The sequence below is a fragment of the Ursus maritimus genome, unplaced genomic scaffold (assembly GCF_017311325.1).
Source record: "Ursus maritimus isolate PB19 unplaced genomic scaffold, ASM1731132v1 scaffold_34, whole genome shotgun sequence".
Lineage (NCBI taxonomy): Eukaryota > Metazoa > Chordata > Mammalia > Carnivora > Ursidae > Ursus > Ursus maritimus.
The window spans coordinates 5493784-5512872 of NW_024426008.1; the positions used below are offsets into that span (position 1 = coordinate 5493784).

Below are 19089 nucleotides of genomic sequence, written 5' to 3' on the forward strand. Positions count from 1 at the left end.
ATACATAAATGGATGGGCATGTTTGTGTTCCAACAAAATTTTACTCATGGACACTGAAATTTTAACTTCCTATAGTTTGTATGTGTCATGAAATACCTGTTCTTTTGATTTTTTTCCAACCATTTAAAAAATCTAGAAACTGGGGCTCCTGGGTGGCACAGCGGTTAAGCGTCTGCCTTCGGCTCAGGGCGTGATCCCGGCGTTATGGGATCGAGCCCCACATCAGGCTCCTCTGCTATGAGCCTGCCTCTTCCTCTCCCACTCCCCCTGCTTGTGTTCCCTCTCTCGCTGGCTGTCTCTATCTCTGTCGAATAAATAAATAAAATCTTTAAAAAAAAAAAATCTAAAAACTAGTCTTAGCTCTTAGGCTAAATGTATAAAAATAAGCAGTGTGGGGCACCTGGGTGGCACAGCTGGCAAAGCAACTGACTCTTAGTCACTCTTGGTTTCTGCTCAGGTCGTGATCTCAGGGTCATGAGATCGAGCCCCGCATAGGGTACTGTGCTCAGCGGGGAGGTTGTCTGAAATTCTCCCTCTTCCTCTCCCTCTCCCTCTGCCCTTCCCACCTCCTCCCCACCCCCCACTCCCGTGCCCATGCTTTCTCTCTCTCTCTCACTCCCTCTTTCAATCTCTCTAAAATAAATAAATAAACCTTCAAATAAATAAACAGCGGGCTGGGTTTAGCTCTTGAGCTATAGCTTGCTGCAGTAAGTGGTAGGACCAGAACTTGAACCCAGGCCATGTGTTTCCAGTGAGCTCTTAATCATTCTATAGTCTATATCATGATAATGGTAAATCGTGCTCTTTAGAGAAAACTCAGCAAAGTCTGAAAGAGAAAATAAGAACCACCCATAAAACCACAACCCAGAAATAACCATTAGTAATATTTGATATTTTCTCCCATTCTTTTATCTACACTATGACGTAGTATTCCCTTTATTAATGCTAACTTTTCATTTATCATAGCATATTTCACATTACCACAGAAGCCCACAATTGTAGCTCATTTGAAATGTACTAAGGGAAACTGCTATTTTGAAAGAATCCTGTAGCTAATAATTTCCTAAAGTAAAGAATCCTTTTATTAAGTGAGCAGTTGGTCACATTCCATTTATCTGCTGCCTATTTGCATTTCTCAGATCGATTTTTAAAAGCAATCCAGTCTGCAGTCAGGGATGTAGTAAAAAGGCTTCCGAATCATCTAGACATGAATTTGACTTCTCACCGTCCCTTTCCTAGCCAAATGACCCTGAGCTAACTATTAACTTGACCACACCTCCGTTTTTGCTTGTACTAAAGATAAACCAAGACCATGATATACAAAGTACTGAGCGCGGACCTAGCACAGAATAGTGGTCAGTTGGTAACAACCAGCCGTTCCATTCCTTGCCCCATCCCCCACGATTCCTAGTCCCCACCACCACCCACAGGAAATAGATTATTTCCGTCATGACCATTGAGAGAGCATCCTTTTCTGTTCTGTGCACTGCAAGAGTTTTCCCGAGTAAAAATGGGCCAGCCATCCTAGGGCTAATCAGGAAGGTTAATGAAGGCGTGGACCCAAAGCCGCCACCCCATCCACCTATGGCTCCTGCTCCGCCCCAACAGACTCAACGTTTGCAGTCTCCGAGCCCAGGTTCCCACAAACAGCAGGTGGCATTCTGACATCAGCAGAGGCTGCGATTCTCTTCAGAGCTACCGAGGAATCTCTAGAGCCGACGTCTGAAAAGAATTCAGAGCCCAGCCAATTCCATGAGCAGCAACGACGGTGTGGAGCTGAAGAGTATGACAGCCCCCCCAGGTGAGGGCTACAGCAACACCGGCTTCCAGGTGAGTGGACCTTTTATCTTGTGTTTAAGACCGAGTCAATGGAAATAATGGTCTCTCTAACCACCTTGGCAAGTTTCTGAACGAAAGCAGCAGGGGGTATTGAAACGCAATAAGATTTTCTCGGGAAAGTCTTTAAACCTATTGTTTTTCCCTCCTTGGCTTCTTCGTGGGCTGACAAACCTGAAAAGTCTCTTTTAATCGAACTTGTTTTGATCCCTGACTTGCCCTGTCACTTAGAAACAAGACTATCTTCTCCGGCTTTTGTTTTGGGCTCACAGGCCCTGCCAGTATTTTCCAAAGAGCTGGTAAAACAGAGAGAATGGGGAGAATCCAAATCCTGGATGTAGCGAGCACCTGAGGGGTTCTTTCTCTTACACCAGGTCCCAAAGCCCCTGTCCAATGGTGGCCTGGGTGCCCGCCCCAGTGCAGCCAGGTTATGCAAACAAGTCTCATGTCATCAACCAAAACTCACTGAGTGATTAATGCCTCTGACCTCGGGGCTGGGTGCTGCGGAGACCTGGAAGGAGTCCTGTCCCAGGGAAACACTGGGCTGCTCTGACTGGTTCTGGGATAGGGATTTTTCAGGGATGTCCCTAGCTGTGTTTCCTTCCTAAAGCTGACACAGGAGCCCACACAAACAGGTGTCAGAAACCTTTTGGAATTCAGGGTCACCATAAAGGCAAAACAAACTTTTAGACCCTAGCAAAGAAAGGAACAAGGAAGGTAAAAGGGCTTTGGCATAAGTCCTAATTCTTCCACCCACAAATTACTGTAACTTCCTCGAGCTTCAGTTCAGCTGTTACACAGTAGTCGCAGTGATCATCTCATAGGTTACAAGTGTAAGGGAAGAAAAGTCTTACCCTCTCCCCCCTTAGATTCAGCACCTGAGGTTTATGAATTAAACTGAGAAATGGCAGATTAACCAGAGAAGGCATACAAATTTTACCAACATTTTTTATGTTATGTTCATGCAATTTCACAGAAAAGAAGTGAAAAATTCAAAGAAGCTGTAAGACTCAGGGGCTTATATATCATTTTAACAAAGAACAAAAAATTGTGGAGAAGTGATCAGACAAAAAAACACAGAGAGAGAGCTTAGGCTTTAAGGGCCAACAGGCTGTGGGAAAGTGACTAGGAACTATATGGGGGAAACTAATGGAAGGTTAGGTTTGATATGAGGTTTATGCCATCTTATCCCAGTACCATTGCTGCGTCCAGCGACAAGGGTTGTTGTCCTCTTTCTATGATGGGAGACGGGACACCTGCACAAGGGAAAGTCATGCCCAGCTTCTAGACAGAGAGAGGAAGACCGAAGAGCTCTTTCTGTGTCTGCTTTTTCTCAATTGCTTTCAGCTCAAAATAACTCTCATGCCAAGGTGGTATATTTTGGGGTGGCATATCCGGATTCCCTTCATAAGGGTTAAATGAGAAAAAAGCATAAGGCCGAGGGCCTTTTATGGTTCAAGAGAATGGAATGGGATAGAGTCAAAGTGAGTATGACAGCAAGACAAAGGTGACTGCAATGGAGGGAGGTCCATGTCACCAGCAACTGGCAGCCCAGTCAGGGAGAAGGACACACATCCACTAAAGATAGCCTTGTCTTCTATCCCTCCTTCTCTTCTTTCAAAACAAAGCATCTCCAAGGCTTAAACCCAGCAGAATACCACACACCAACACCAATCAGCAGTGACCAGGTTATTTCTTCCAACACTTGCTGTTTGACAAGAATTTCCAGAGACACGTATTTACTCAGCAAAACCATTAACGCCTCCCAGATAAGACCACTATTGGAAAGGGATACCAATTCAAGAAGGTATAATACACTATTCTTGCCCTCCAGGAGCAAAGCAGGCAGAAATCAATAAGCAATTGTAATATGTTATAAAACAAAAACAAAATACAATGCTAGAAGTTGGCCCCAAGTGCACTGTAAATACATATGCGAGTGGAGTTGGGCTGACCTGGGAGTCTCTCAGTTAGGGCTTAAAGGGTGGGCAGGGATTTCCCAGTTGAACAGGGAGGGGTGTCAGCAGAGCACTGCAAGCAAAACTGTCTGCGCAGGCCCAGGAGCCTGAAGAATATGCGTGCTCAGGAGAGAGAAGATGAGGAGCTGGGGCTGGACAGGGGCAGGCTGGCCCCAGATCACACGGCCTCCCTGTGTGCTAAGCCATTGGGAAAGAATCAACCAGAAGTTACACTATCAAGTTATTAAAGTACTCTGCTAGCCCTGCTGAGGGTGCACAAAATGGAAAGAGATTAGTGTGTGGTTGGGACAGCGTTTAGGAGGTTAGGGAGATAATCACAGCGGACACCACCCTTGGGCAGAAGTACCCATACTGGTAGGAGGCCCCCTCAGCCACGGAGCTAGCATTGAGTCAGAGTGAGGTAAGAGCGGCTCTGACAACCAATATTTCCATTTTTTCCTCTGTAAGGTAGGATAATAATATCATATCTTGGGGTGGAGAGAATTAAATGAGCTAATATATGTTAGGGGGAAAAAGTATGTAATATTTGTTTTTAAAAACTGTGCAGTCTTAGTTCGTTCAGGCTGTGATAACAAAATACCACAGACTGGGTGGCATACACACAGAAATCTATTTCTCATAGTTCTGGAGCCTGGAAGTCCAAGATGGTGGCCCCAGCAGATTCGGTGTCTGGTGAAGGCCCACTTCCTCATGGACAGTAATCTTCTTGCTATGTCCTCACACGGCAGAAGGTGCCAGGGAGCTCTCTGGAGTCTCTTTTATAAGGACACTGGTCACCTCAAAGGCTCCACCAATACTGGCAGATTGGGCATTAGATTTTCCACCAGGACTTTTTTGGGGGGTGGCGGGGAAACATTCAGACCATAACAAGTGCCTAGCACACAGTGTGAATGTAATCACAGTAGCTCTTGGTGCTCAGCAGGTTAATGACTGACAAATCAACATTTCTAGCTTGAGAGCTCAACTTAGAAGTGATTCCCTTTATGTAGCTGGGAAATCCAGAAGTAGGGTTGGAGCAAGGAAGACCATGAGTTCATTTTAAGGCCTGTTGGATGAAATTAGGGTGATTCCCTACCCCTTAGACGAAGATGGAGAGGAGGCAGGAAGCTCTAGGCATGGGCACGCACTTGGAGTCTGGAAGGGGACATCATGCTTTTGGGGGGCGTTAGCACAGTGACGAGCCAGTGGCATGAATGAGACCAGCAGGAGGGAAACCTAGGAAGCCCCAGTGTTTATGGAGCTGGGAAGTTGGAGCAATCAGAGAATGAAGCAGAGAGACCATGGGGAGAAAAAGAGGGGAGCACCACCAGGAGAGAGAAGCGTCTGGGGGAGCCAAGGAAAAAGAGAACCACAACGTTGGCAGCAAAGACAAATTCATTTTGATTTGCCAACCAAAACGTCACTAACGCCTGGGGTGGGGATGGGGGGCAGTTTGTGTGATGAGTGGGAGCTGAGAAAAGGGGAAAATAAGGTGGAGAGCAGAGCCGCGAAGAGAGAGCCAGGCTCCAGAGAGGCAAGATTGGGGCTGTAGACAGGGGGCTTTTTTATTTAAAAAAAAAAAAAAAGGAAAATTTTCATTGTGAAATATAACATGCAGAAAAACACACAAAATCAAATAGACAACTTATTATAAGGTGCCATCCACATCAAGAAACAAGACATCACCATCCCTCAGCTCAGATGGCCCAATCCCGCACATCTGCAACAACTGCCCCTCGCCCCTAGGGGTGACAATGATCCCAACCTTATAGTAATTACTTCCCTGCTTTGTTTAATATCTAACTTATAATTATGAATCCCCAAGCACTGCTTTTGCCTGTTTTTAAACTTAATGTAAATAGAATATTACAAGAAAATTATTTGCTTATTTTAAAACATTTATATGGAAATTGGGCGAGAGGAATCATTTTGTATCTGACTTCTTTTGCTCAGTTTTGTATTTCTGAGACGCAGCCATGCTGTTGCATGTAACTGGAGTTCATCCAATTTCATTGATATACAGTATTCTCCATAAACATTGCACAACTTCTCTATTCTACTGTTGGTGGACATTTATGTCTTTAAGATTGGAGCTTTTAGAAGCTTCTACAAACAAACTCAGCTATAAATACTCTCAGACGTGTCTCCTGATGCATATGTAACAATTTTATTTGGCACTGTATTTAGGAGTGGAATTGCTAGGTCACTGGGAATGCATATATATTTTCAACACTAGTGATATTGCCAAACTGGTTTCCCAAGTGGTTTTACCACTTTACACTTCCATCCACAGAGTGTGAGTTCCTTTTACTCCAGAGCCTCACCAATGTTTATCCGGCTTTTTAATTTCAGTGATTCTGGTAGATGTATAGTAAGTAGTGTGACATTGAGGTTTCATTTTCATTTTCCTTTCTTATTGGCCACTAGATGCCAACTTTATGAAATAACTTGTCAAGTCTCTCGCCCGTTTTCTCTACTGGATTTTGTCTTTTTCCTACTGATTTGGAAAGAGTCCTTTAAATGTTCTGAATACAAGCCCTCTTTCATTTATACGCTTTCCAAATGCCTTCTACCACTTTTAACCTGTCTTTCACTCTTTAGTAGTTATGCACAAAAGGTAATTATATTGTGGTTCCATTTTTCAAGTGTTTCTGTTGTATATATTCTGTTTATATAGTCATCTTTTTCTGTCCTGCAAGATCATAAAGATACCCTCCCATATTTTCCAAAAGCTCATTTCTGCCTTCTACATTGAGGATTCTAGTCCCCCTGAAATGAGATCTTATGTATAGTGTAAGGTGGGCATCGAGTTCTTGTTTTTCTACATGAGTATCCAATTATTTCAGCATCACTTTAAAAAAATATATTTTCCCCACTTGACAAATACCACGTTTATCAAGTGTCCATATTTAGGGTAAGTCTTCTTAGAATAGGGCAACTGAAAGCTTTTTCCAAACTCCAAGTTGGCGGAAGGACCCAGAGAAGAGGGAGTGGAAAGTTGACAGCAAGAGAGGTCAGATAAAGCTCAGGAGTTCTAAGTGTGAAAATTCAGGCAATTTTTGAAGGAATACTTTTATTAAAGGCTATTCCTTAGAAACCCAGCTGAAGTTGCCTCCTGCGTATGAGTCAGCATCGATTTTTCCACTGGTAGCCCTCAGAACCACAGAGCCCATGCTCGCTCTGAAGTCAGCTGGGTGGGACCCACTTATGCGAGACCCTAGACAGGACTAGATGGGAGATGTGCCTCCACTCTGCACACAGAGAAAAGCTGACCTACTCCTTGAATTGCCTGGTGAGCCAGTCCAGTTTGAAGAGTTTGTTCAGTGGAGGTCAAAATTTGGGAGGTCATCTAAGTGCAAGAATATTCGGCACAGGCCATTTGAATCGAGAAGTTCTGAGGTTGGAAGTAATTACGCAAAGCAAAGAGGAAGAGCATTGTTTCTCTCTAACCCCCTGAGGGACAGCCACATGAATCACACCAGGTGGTTGAGTAGGTTTCCACTAACTCAACTTGGGGACAAGCTTGGCCAGAACTATGGAGATGCTTTTCTTCCCCACAAGTGAATTAAAACACAGAAAACACATGACAATAATTGCCTTTGTGAAGGAAGTTAAAAAAAAAAAATCCTCTCTCTTCCTCAAATCAGATCATACCTAGACTTATTTCTAACAATCTAGATGGCTAGAACCCAAGGCACTTCCATGACACCTCAGAGGGGAAGGATATAGGGATTTAGTTTTTTACTTTACTCCACAGTCCCTTTATTTACATATTTTTTTCACAGTTTCTTAGTTTAAAATGGAGATGGTAGCACCTACTGACCCATTTCATCCAGACATTGTTGATGTTGATGCGAAGCCAGCCCTGGATGACCAACTGTCAATGGTCAAAACGAAAAAAATCAAAAGTGGGAATATTTAGAATTTTACATAGAACAGATTATTGTGAGCAGGAGACCCAAGTCTCCACCATGCTGCAGAAGTTTGGGATTCTGTCTTCAGATTGCAGATTAAGGCAGACATAGTACAGTACGATTTTCACTCAAAGCTGGGATCTGGATTTGGAGGCATCTAATTCTACTCCACACGTGGGCTAAGGTGTTTGACCCAGAAGCCGCTTATAGCCTTAGCATGCCTAATTGTTCTTCCTTTTTCCTGGAAGGGAAATTTTAAAAAAGAGGGAGAGAAAAAAAAGAAAAGAAAGGGGGAAAAAAAGAAAAAGATGGTATGTATGTCTTATGTCTTCTGGAAGTAAATAAAGACAGAGGTTTCTTAGAAAAATGCTATGAGTCACATGGTTAGAGAGCCTCCTGTGGGTGTTCAGAACAAAGTAGATGATGACCAAGAATGGTTCCACTGGGAAGCAGGGAAATGTATCTGAAGACTTCTCAATGTTCCTTTCAGTCTCCTGGTTCTATAAATTCAAAGCTTTGTTTGCTTTCCCTCCAAGAGTCAAAACTCTTTGATATAAAGCATGACATTTGTTGATTCAACAAAAATTTATTGACACTGCCAGGCATCATGCAAAAAGCTGGAAACAGCTACCATTTGGTTAAAATTAGTTAGCAGTGGCAAACCAGCACAACGGTAGTTTGTAAAAAGCGCTATTCGTAACACGAGAAGGTGGTCTCACCTAGATTGGGAGGTGGGGAATATTTCCCAAATGTTCCCAATGAATACTTACAGGCTTGCTTGCTTTCATTCATTCATTCATTCAACTATGTGTGTGTGTGTGTGTGTGTGTGTGTGTGTATTATATATATATATATTATATATATTATATATATATTATATATATTCATTCATTCATCCAACTATGTGTGTGTGTATATATAATATTATATATATCATATATATATTTATTATATATATAATATATATATAATTTTTTAAAGTGTATTTATTTATTTGAGAGAGAGAGCGCTGGGGGCAGGGAGGGGCAGAGGGAGAGACGGAGAGACAGAGAGAATCTCAAACAGACCCCCCCTGAGTGTGGAGCCCTCCACAGGGCTCAATCTCACAGCCCTGAGACCATTACCTGAACCGAAATCAAGAGTCAGGGCCAACAGGTACCACTCAACAAATACATATACGGAGCACCTACTCAACGGGTACTAGGCAGAAGGAACTACCAAGTAAGGCACAAATAATTCCCTAAGCTACCATGTCAAAAACTATTTTTTCCCATATCACACTATGTGGAGAAGCCGAGACCCTGAACGGGAAGGTATGAGATGCATGCGCAGAGAGACAGAAAAAGGTAAAGAGAGAGCCAGACAGGACGAGAGGCCAGTTCTGATTCACCTCAAGGCTCTTCACTGATTTCAAAACCTTGGTCCCCAAAATCTAAGACCAATGATAAGTTTAGGTTTAAAATTGAGTTTCTATACTCTGTAGACTCAGGAACATTCTAGAATAAACTATCCAGCCATTATAAGGAGTGGTAATCAAAGTAATGGTATCAACTCCTCCACGAAACATGGTCAGAAAATAGCCCATGAATGTGAGGCAAGGCTTTTTGCGCCATGAGAAAGGGTCAGCCACAGTTTAAAAGGGCCAAAACAGGCGTATCTGCTCCCCTCTGGACTACCTAGTTGCCTTACTCCCTCCACCTGCTCAACTTTGGGAGCATAGCATAGTTCCAGACAGCACAATCTACAAAGTTGTGCTTTATACCACCCCCTCCCCCCACCATGGGTCCTACTTCCCTCCCTTTGAATTATATTACTTTTTACAACTTTTCTAGCTTTTAAAGAAGTTTTATTTTTCTAACTCAAATTATTGCATCCTAGTTTCTCCTCAACTTGAGTCCATTGGTTTAGAAACATTTGCAAGGAGGAAGTTGGTTAGAGGGCACTGGTCTAACTTGCACCATCAGGAAGGTCTGAAATAGAAATTACTTAATTGAGGGCCAAACCCATGCAGATAGAGTAGGTGGGAGCAAAGGTCTTGGTCCATGGTATGTTGGATCCAGCAAGGAAGGGAGAGAGAGAGACGAAGACGCACACAAGAACAAGAGACATTTCCAGGAGCCAGCAAAAGTAGGCTTCCTGTTGACCCACATGGCTACTTCCTCATTCCTCCTCAGAGCATGAGGCCTTGAAGTCAGAGAAGAGGGAAGAAAGAAGTAGGAAGGAAAGAATTTAAAAGGCACAGGTGGAATAAGAGGCTGTCTGTAATGGTCCAAGAACTGACTGTACTGCATGTGACTTTGACCTTGGCTGGAGATAATAAGCGGCCCCTTCTTAAGGAGGAAGTAGAAAGTGAAGAAAGGGGTGAGCTTTTGGGAAAACCCACACTGGGGTGGGGTGGGGTGGGGGGTTAGACACAGATCCTAAGGTTAAAAGTCACATACTGAATCATTACGAGGAGAGCAAAACATAGGTTCTTTGGGTGAAGAGTTGAGGCTTCAGAGCCAGACTGCTAGGCCTACCGTTTAGGCAAGTTACCTAACTTTCACTTCTATTTCCCCATCCAAAAATAGGTTCTAATACCCTACATCACTGGACTAGCACCTAGCAAATGCTCAAGTATCAGCAACCATTAACCAAGCATTCAGCTGGGGATGCTATTTTGTTGCAGGGGCCAAATGAAACTTTGAAATCCAGGTGTGAAGTCTGCCTCTTTGTATAGCAAACACTGGAGTCTACTGATGGGAAACTATGGAAGATGTCAACAGGCAACTTTCAATCATTTTAATGTCAACCAAATGTGAACCTCAAGCCCCTTGTGTCCCTGCACTGAGAGATCTTGGCTCCCAGTACCTCTGTCTCTTCAAAAGGACTTTATAAATTTATTTTTCAAATATTTGGTTCATTACGATCCATTTCTCATTTAGTCAAATGCATCTCTAAAAAAAATTTATTCCATGTGTTTCTAATTAATTTATATTCATTCAGTCAGTGCTCTTTGGAAAGATGTGCTCGATAACCAAAGTGATTTTAGGAATCATCAAAAAGCAACATTTTTTCAAATGTAAGAACATTCAAATGTGTATGGCACACTGATGTATTCTCTTTAATGCCTCACTATCAACTGTCTGGCATGAAATAGTCTGGTTCAAGGTAAAACTAATACTTAGAAAGTGACCATGATTTCCCAAAATAGCACAAGAGTAAGGCAGGCCCAAGAAACCAAGGCTTCATCCTGGAGGTGATTCAGGCTTTGGCACCAAATGCATTTTCATGAAAAAAGAGATCTATTGTCACCCTTGATTCCTTTAGACAGACTGGAGATTTACCTACTAAAAACAAATCAGAGAAGGAAATGAGAATAAGAAGAATTTTAGTTTCAACTGACAGAGTCAAAAGGATTATATCCTTGTTTCTTTCTTTTTTCTCAACTGTAAGAAGACATTTAGCTGTTAAGAACATTTCTGTTCCCCCATGACTAAAGGGGTTGCATCTTTGGAATTTCAGACACAGCTAAGTTCATTCTAATTAATCTATAAAAGCATTACAATGTGTAGGAGTTGAACTTTTTAAGTCTTTATCATGACTATAGTAAAATAATTAACTGTGTGACTTATGGTTGACAGCTTCTCTTCTAAATTCCCTGAGAACAGGGACCATATATGCAGTGCTCAGCAATAGCATTCTCTAGCCCATAGTAGATGCACAAAAAAGTTATTTGTTAGAGGACTGAATGAGAATGTCTAAGACAGAACCCCGAGGAACTGTATGTAACATTAAGGATTGAGTAGCAAGGCTGATAAGGTACAGGAAAGGGAGAAATTTGGGTGGGAGGAGGAAACTAGCAATATGTGATATCACAGAAGCCAGGGACAAGAGTATTTTAAGGAGGAAGTGGCCCATTATGTATGATGAAAACTGGATTTAAGGACATGAAAACCATCCATGACTTTGGCAAGGGTGATTTCCATGGAGCAGTAGGAGTGGAAACCATACTGGAATGGGTCAAATACCAAATGAGGCAAGAAAATGGAACCTTAGTCCATTTGGGCTACTACAACAAAACACTACATGCTGGGCAGCTTATAAACACAGACATTTATTTCTCACGTTTTGAAGGCTAGAAGTCCAAGATCAAGACACTGGCATGGCTGCGTTCTAGTGAGGGCCCGCTTTCTTGTTCACAGCGAATTCCTACTCCCTACGGTCCTCATGTGGTGGAAGGGGCTATGATCTCTGTGGGCCTCTCTTGTAAGGGCACTACTCCCATTGCTGAGGGCTCCACCCTCATGACTTAAGCACCTCCCAAAGGACCCACCCCCTAATACCCTCATCTTTGGGGGTTAGAATTTCAACATGATGAATTACAGGGACACACAAACATTGACCATAGCAACCCATAAGTTCAAACAGAAGACTGATTTTCAACAGGAGCAGAAAGGATATTTATCTATGAATTCTCGGTCTCGCAGCAATAAAAAATTGATAAAGATGCAAATATCAGAGAAGCGAGGGAAGGAAGTGTTAAGTATAGTAGTGTTGGGGGGAGTGCAGAGCATCGTGTCTGGCCCAATAAGTAAGCAGTCCGGGCATTGTCATGTTATTGCTCTAAGGATAGCTTGTCCACGCTGAAATCACACATTATCAAACACAAACTAAGAGATGCACTAGGTGGAAGACAGACAGGGAAACCTTCTACCCAGACCTGAGAGGGAGAGAGCACGTTCCATTCCACACACCAAGAGGAGGCAGACCTGCTTGTTTGAAATGGATGTGAAAGATGCAAAAGAACATTCACTTCATTGAGTTAATACATACAAGTAGAGAAAAAACTTGATATCTGTTGCAAATACCTCCAAATATAATTTACTTCCATGGCACTGAAATTAAGGTAGTTGCAAGAACTTGCTCCTGGACCTTGTTGGGGGTTTTTTCTTGTTCTTTAAAGTGTTCATAAAGATGCACATACACTATCACAAATTAATTTTAATATGTTAATTAACTAGATTTCAATACGACTGGTTCCCTTTCGGTATTATATATTTAATTTTATGTATCTTAAAACATTCTGAAAGGAGTCCATAGGGTGCACCTACTGTCCTGATTTGGGACACTTTCCCAAAGTCACACATAACTTCAATCACTGTTGCAGAATTTAATCATGGCCCCAGGCAGGTTAGAAATGTACCTTTAGGGGCGCCTGGGTGGCACAGCGGTTAAGCGTCTGTCTTCAGCTCAGGGCGTGATCCTGGCATTGTGGGATCGAGCCCCACATCAGGCTCCTCCGCTGTGAGCCTGCTTCTTCCTCTCCCACTCCCCCTGCTTGTGTTCCCTCTCTCGCTGGCTGTCTCTATCTCTGTCAAATAAATAAATAAAATCTTTATAAAAAAATTAAAAAAAAAAAAAAGAAATGTACCTTTATTCTGGGAAATCTTGGGCCCTGCTAAAATTCAGAGCCCTATATTTAAAGGAAATAGAGAAGGGGCACCTGGGTGTCTCAGTCAGCTGGGCACCCTATTCTTGATTTCTGTTCAGGTCATGATCTCAGGGTCATGGTATGGAGCCCTGTGTCAGGCTTCCTGCTGGGCACGGGGTCTGCTTGGGATTCTCTCTCTCCCTCTCCCTCTGCGCCTCCCCACTGCTCTCTCTCTCTTTTTAAAAAGAAGGGGGAAAAAAGGCAATACAGAAGAACAGATATTAGGAACAACTAGCAGCCTTGGCCACAAACATTTCCTATTGAGGTTATAGAATTCAATAGATGTTAATCATATCATATTACTTATTGTTATTTTGGTCTTCATTATCCTTACTTTTGCCCATTTGATCTGTCATAGACTGAAAGAGTTCTATCAACCTCTTTCTAGATGTGTTTCTAGGTATTTCTCCCTCAGTTTCCTCTACGTTAATATATGCCATTTGTACACAGAAAGTCATGCTTCTCAGAGTGTGAGATTGTACCCTGACCATTGTTTCTTGGGAACACACTAATTTTTTTTTTTTTGATCCAGTATTCAAACTTGGTCAGTTAAGATCATGACTACTGCATGTTTTATCTTTCTGAGTCACTGGGTCATTTCCAGTACAGATTCTCCTCAATTTACAATGGGGGTATGCCCCCAACAAACCAATCGTGAGTTGAAAGTATTGTATCTCAAGAATGCCTTTCATCCATCTCATCTACCAAACATCATAGCTTAGCCTAGCCTACCTTAAATGTGCTCAGAACACTTACACTAGCCCACAGTTGGGCAAAATCCTCTAACACAAAGCCTATTGTATAACAAAGTTTCGAATATCTCATGTAAGGTGCTGAATACTGTGAAGTGAAAAACAGTGGTTGAATGGGTACAGAACAGGTTGTAAGCATATCAGTTGTTGACCCTAGCGATGTCATGGCCAACTGGGCAAGTCCCAGCATCACATGCAAGGGTCATACTTCATATCGCCAGCCCAAGAAGAGGCCAAAATTCAAAATCCAAAGTACAGCTCATACTAAATGCACAATACTTTCACAACATCATAAAATTGAAAGACATCAGGGGATGTGAGTGTATGGTTGTGTTTGTTTAATATTCCCTCTAATTCAATCAAACCCATTGATCTGCCAGATGGGTTTATTTGTTCTTAGCTCCTCTCAGCGTATTTTATGTTGTTCTTTGTAAAAAATCTTGTCACTGTATGTTTGTGTATTTTTTTTATTTTTGCTTGGTTTCTTCTGAAGACATATTTTTTGTTTTAATGGTTCCTTTTATAATGAGCTTAAGATTATAAGTAATCACAAAATTAATATATTTTCTAACTTCTATTATTTTCTTTCCTTCTCTTTCACCACTTGATTTTAGCTGAATATATATTTTAGCATTTACCTTTCTCTCTTAAACACTGTTGCTTATAATCTCTTTCAGCTTCCAGAAATTAAAAGATAAACAAATTGGCATAATCACCTACCTTCTACCTTTTCTTTCCCTTCTCCTTCAAGTAAGTTTTCTGAGTTTCTAAGTTTCCTACATTGGCAGAAGTTAAAATATTTATAATTTGTTCTGGAATCTTAATCCCTGGATTAAGGTTTTAATTTATTAAATAGATTCAAAACATACTATCATTCCTTTTGCCATAATTTCTCATTAATTTTTTTTGTTTGGCTGAAGTTCTTCTTCCAGTCGTTTCTCCAAGAAAATCATGGAAACCGTAACCTATGAGTGCTTGCACGCTTCAATTTATTTTTTATAAATCTGATCATTATAAACCTTCCTCTGATTTTTCTCACTGGATATAGAACTGTGCCTTTCCTCACATTCCTATACTTAGGGATTCCATTTGCCCCTGGCTCACAAAGATCACAAGAGGAGAATGTTATCAGTGCTCTGTAGTCCTGCCTCCTCACACCCAATTCGAAGCTCCCTTCAGAGCATTCAGAGGTGACAGAGAATTGTGCCAGGCTGACCAGGTGGTTCCCCCTCACTGTACTGCTGCTCCTTAAGCCAGTCCATAATCCCACACAGGCCCACAAGAAAAACGGGACCATCTCAGGGAGGAACTATCTAACTAGAGCCCATGAACTACATTAAGGATTCTGTAAACCTGAGACTTGAGGCAGAAGGCCACCTAAGCCAAGAGGGTCACATGCATAGGCAAAGAGCAAAGGCTTCTGGGATACCGCCTTGAAAACGCAATCCTTCCAAAGCAAAGCCCATGCAATTTAGAGGAAACATTATAGACAGAATGGCCTTAAAAGAGTGACATCTATAGATTTTTAAACGTACTAAATAAATAAATAAATAAATAAATAAATAAATAAAGGGGGAGCTATGTTCCCCCAAAATGCAAAGAGATCAGATTCACCAAACAGATGTTGACTCTTCCATGCCAAATTTCAACCATAGAGAACAAAGTGACTATAAATGCCTGAAAGCCAGCAAGTTAGTAGCAAACTCAACCATAAAATTAATATAAAAGTCAACTGACAAAAGTCAATTACTATATGTGGCACTAGGTAGGTAATGAACGCTACACTCCGATACAGTGGTGAATACACCCTCAAGAAGCTAAGCTTGGATGTGAACCCAGAAATGACGATGGGACCCAGCCTTTTATCACAATGTAGCACCAATTAACATAGACAATTGGTCAATATTCCTGAAAGCAGTCATCCTAAGATTTATGGTGAGCCACTTCCTTTGATTTATTTATGTTGCTTTTTGGAATTTTAAGTCACTCTTTGAAATAGCTGCTCCAATCTTGTTCCATGCCATGTCCATAGAAATGGACACAGAAAGCTTAAATCAATCACTTGAAGCTTAAAAAAAAAATGGAGGTGTATTTCTGACACCTTCATTTAGGCATCCAAGGCATAGAGTATTAGAACATATAGTAACCTTCTTGCAGAGGTAGAGAAAGCAGTCCTGTACCATTTTGTCTCTCCTCGGTTGTAGAGTCACTATTTTAGCTGCACTGGAATAAGCCCAAGCCCCCAGGAATATATTTCCTTTGCAAAACAGTTTCCAAGCACTTCCGTGCCTGCCATTGTGTTATGCACATGGCATTCAGCAAAGAACAGGGGACAGAGAATCTGGCTTCTCAGCTTAGAGTCGAGGGGTAGAATATAGACTTATACAGATTTACACAGTTCCAAGTTTTCCAAAAGACATCATATCCCCATTTTTGCCACAGGCCTTAGGACTTGGACATCCATAGCAATTTTCCAGGCATCACTCCCCAGAATTTATCCCACTGACTGCTTCTAGGAAGATTGCTTTAAAGATGTACAGAAATGTGGAGATACATACATACATACATACTACATAGACAGACAGATAAAACATAATAAAACAAGCAACTCTGATCACCAATCTAAATCTGTTTTGGTGATATAAAGCCTTCCAGCCAATGTAGATTAGCAAACACTTCACAAAACTTGCTGTGAAGTGTCAAGCTCTAGAACCGGGTAAAGATCTCCACAGCAACTCCTCAGAGTCCTTATTGACATCGTATTTGCCTGATGGGCCGTTCCCATCTGTCATAAAGCAACATCACCTATCAGGATGAAAGTCTCTCCAGGGCTGAAGGTGTCTGTTCTCGCCCCTGGCTCAAGCCCGTCAATGTCCCCTTGGCAAGGCCAGTCATACAGTCAGAACACACCAGGCCAGAGCAGTTTCTGTAAAGAAGAATGGCTCCCCGGTACAGTGAAACAGTCTGCAGCATAGACACCCCAATCACAAAAACTGAGAAATAGAAGCCACATGATGCAATCAGGGCCACCGTGGGAGGGGAGGGAGACCAAGTAAGCAGAGCAGACACGCTTGCAAGAGAAAGCGCCAGACTAATCATGGAGACAAGACTTGTCCACAAATGCAAGTGCCCACTCCTGCTATTAAAGGAGAGTATCTACTTAAAACCAGTCTGTAGGGTGGGAGTTCCACTATCCTGTTTGAGAAATGACCACCAAAGTCTAAAGTTGAAAAGTGGCCACAAGCATTTCAGGAATCTTCCAGCACCTCTGTCATTTCTATCTGGTGTTGTGTTGTTGTTGTCGTTGTTTTTTTGAGTGTACACAATGTAACACAATGATACACAATGTCACACTAGTTCCAGGCGTACAACATAGGGATTCTGCATGTTTCTATATCATGCTGTGCTCACAAGTGTAGCTACCATCTGTTGCCGTACAACCCTATTGCAGTACCATTGACCCTATGCTGTACCTCTTATGCCTGTGACTTACTCATTCCATAACTAGAAGCCTGTGTCTTCCTGTCCCCTTCACCCATTTCATCCATCCCCCACCCTCTCCCCTCTGGCAACCAGCAGTTTGTTCTCTGTATTTATGGGTCTGAGGCTGCTTTTTGTTAATTTATTTATTGGGGGGTTTTTTGATTCCATGTATAAATGAAATCATACAGTATTTGTCTGTCTTTGCCTGACTTACTTCACTAGCATAATACCCTCGGGGTCCATCCATGTTGTCCCAAGTGGCACGAACTCATCTTTTTTTATGGCTGTGTGATATTCCATTCGCTATAGATATAGACCCCATCTTCTTTATCTATTCAACTACCGATGGACGTTTGGACGGCTCCCATGTCTTGGCTATTGTAAATAATGCTGCAATAAACATAGGGCTGCATATATCTTTTTGAGTTTTTGTTTTTTTCAGATAAATATCCAGAAGTGGAATTGATGGATCTTATGATAGTTCTGTTTTTAATTTTTTAAGGAACTTCTATACTGTCTTCCAGAGTGGCTGTACCAATTTGCATTCCCACCAACAGTGCACAAGGGTCCCTTTTTCTCCACATCCTTGCAAACACTTGTTATGTCTTGTCTTTTTGATTCCAGCCATTCTGACTGGTCTTTTCATATCTGGAGTTCAAATCAGGTCTTCCTGATGGAAGGGGAATTTAATCTGTAGGTGTACCACTATCTTTTTAGATATTCCTGAGGCCAAAGGGTCCTGGCCCAAGGTCCAAACTCTAAGGCGTGATACAGTTTGGGTTGGACAGTGAGTTCAGATCCTATCTCGACTCTTCTGGTTGTATAACCTGAGTCATACAATCTGCTCATCTTTACCTTAGTTTCTTCACCTGTCAAAATGGAGATCACAGGACTTTAAGGAGTTTATGCGTCTTGTACCTACTTCGTATTATATCAACACAGGTGCAAAGAAAAGCAAAAACCAAAAGTAACAAGGAAGAAGCTTATTTCCTGCAGACAAAAGGTAGGATGTGAGTAGCATAGAACAGGAGTGGAAGCACTGCTCAAGGTTTGCAGAGACCCAAGTGCCCTGCAACTCACCAGGATGGGGCCCTCGCATTCATGGCCTGGCTGGAACCATCCACACACAAGGCAGCAGGACACAGGGAAAAATGAAAGGGACAAGGTGCACCTGCCAGCCATCCCTTAAAGAACATTCCCGAGCTGCCCCACTCAAGGCACCACATCTATGTATATTTCGATTGGCCAGAATCTAGGTATAGATGGAAATGCAGCCTCTTTTCAGGGTGGCTATATGTTCAGCTGTAATTCTATAGAAGGGAAATACCGCAAATAGATGGGGGGAATGGTCTCAGTAATTTCTTATGTTTTAGAAGTCATATGGCTTAAAAACTGACTAAAAGGAATAAATTAATAATTTTTTAAAAAAAGAAAACCTCTAGGGGCGTCTGGGTGGCGCAGTCGTTAAGCGTCTGCCTTCGGCTCAGGGCGTGATCCCGGTGTTCTGGGATCAAGCCCCACATCAGGCTCCTCTGCTGGGAGCCTGCTTCTTCCTCTCCCACTCCCCCTGCTTGTGTTCCCTCTCTCGCTGGCTGTCTCTCTCTGTCAAATAAAGAAAAAAAAAGAAAGAAAGAAAGAAGACCTCTGTCCACCTGTACTCCCTGCAACACCCA

General features: G+C 42.2%; 1 protein-coding gene across 1 annotated transcript in view; it reads left to right on the top strand.

The window, feature by feature from the left end:
* Window positions 1–1752: 1752 nt before the first annotated feature.
* The window catches only part of SLC28A3 (solute carrier family 28 member 3), a 48231-nt gene continuing 30894 nt past the window's right edge, over window positions 1753–19089 (top strand). The window contains exon 1 of the mRNA XM_040620123.1: window positions 1753–1830. Coding sequence (XP_040476057.1) covers window positions 1753–1830 — 78 coding nt within the window. The remainder of the gene's footprint in view (window positions 1831–19089) is intronic.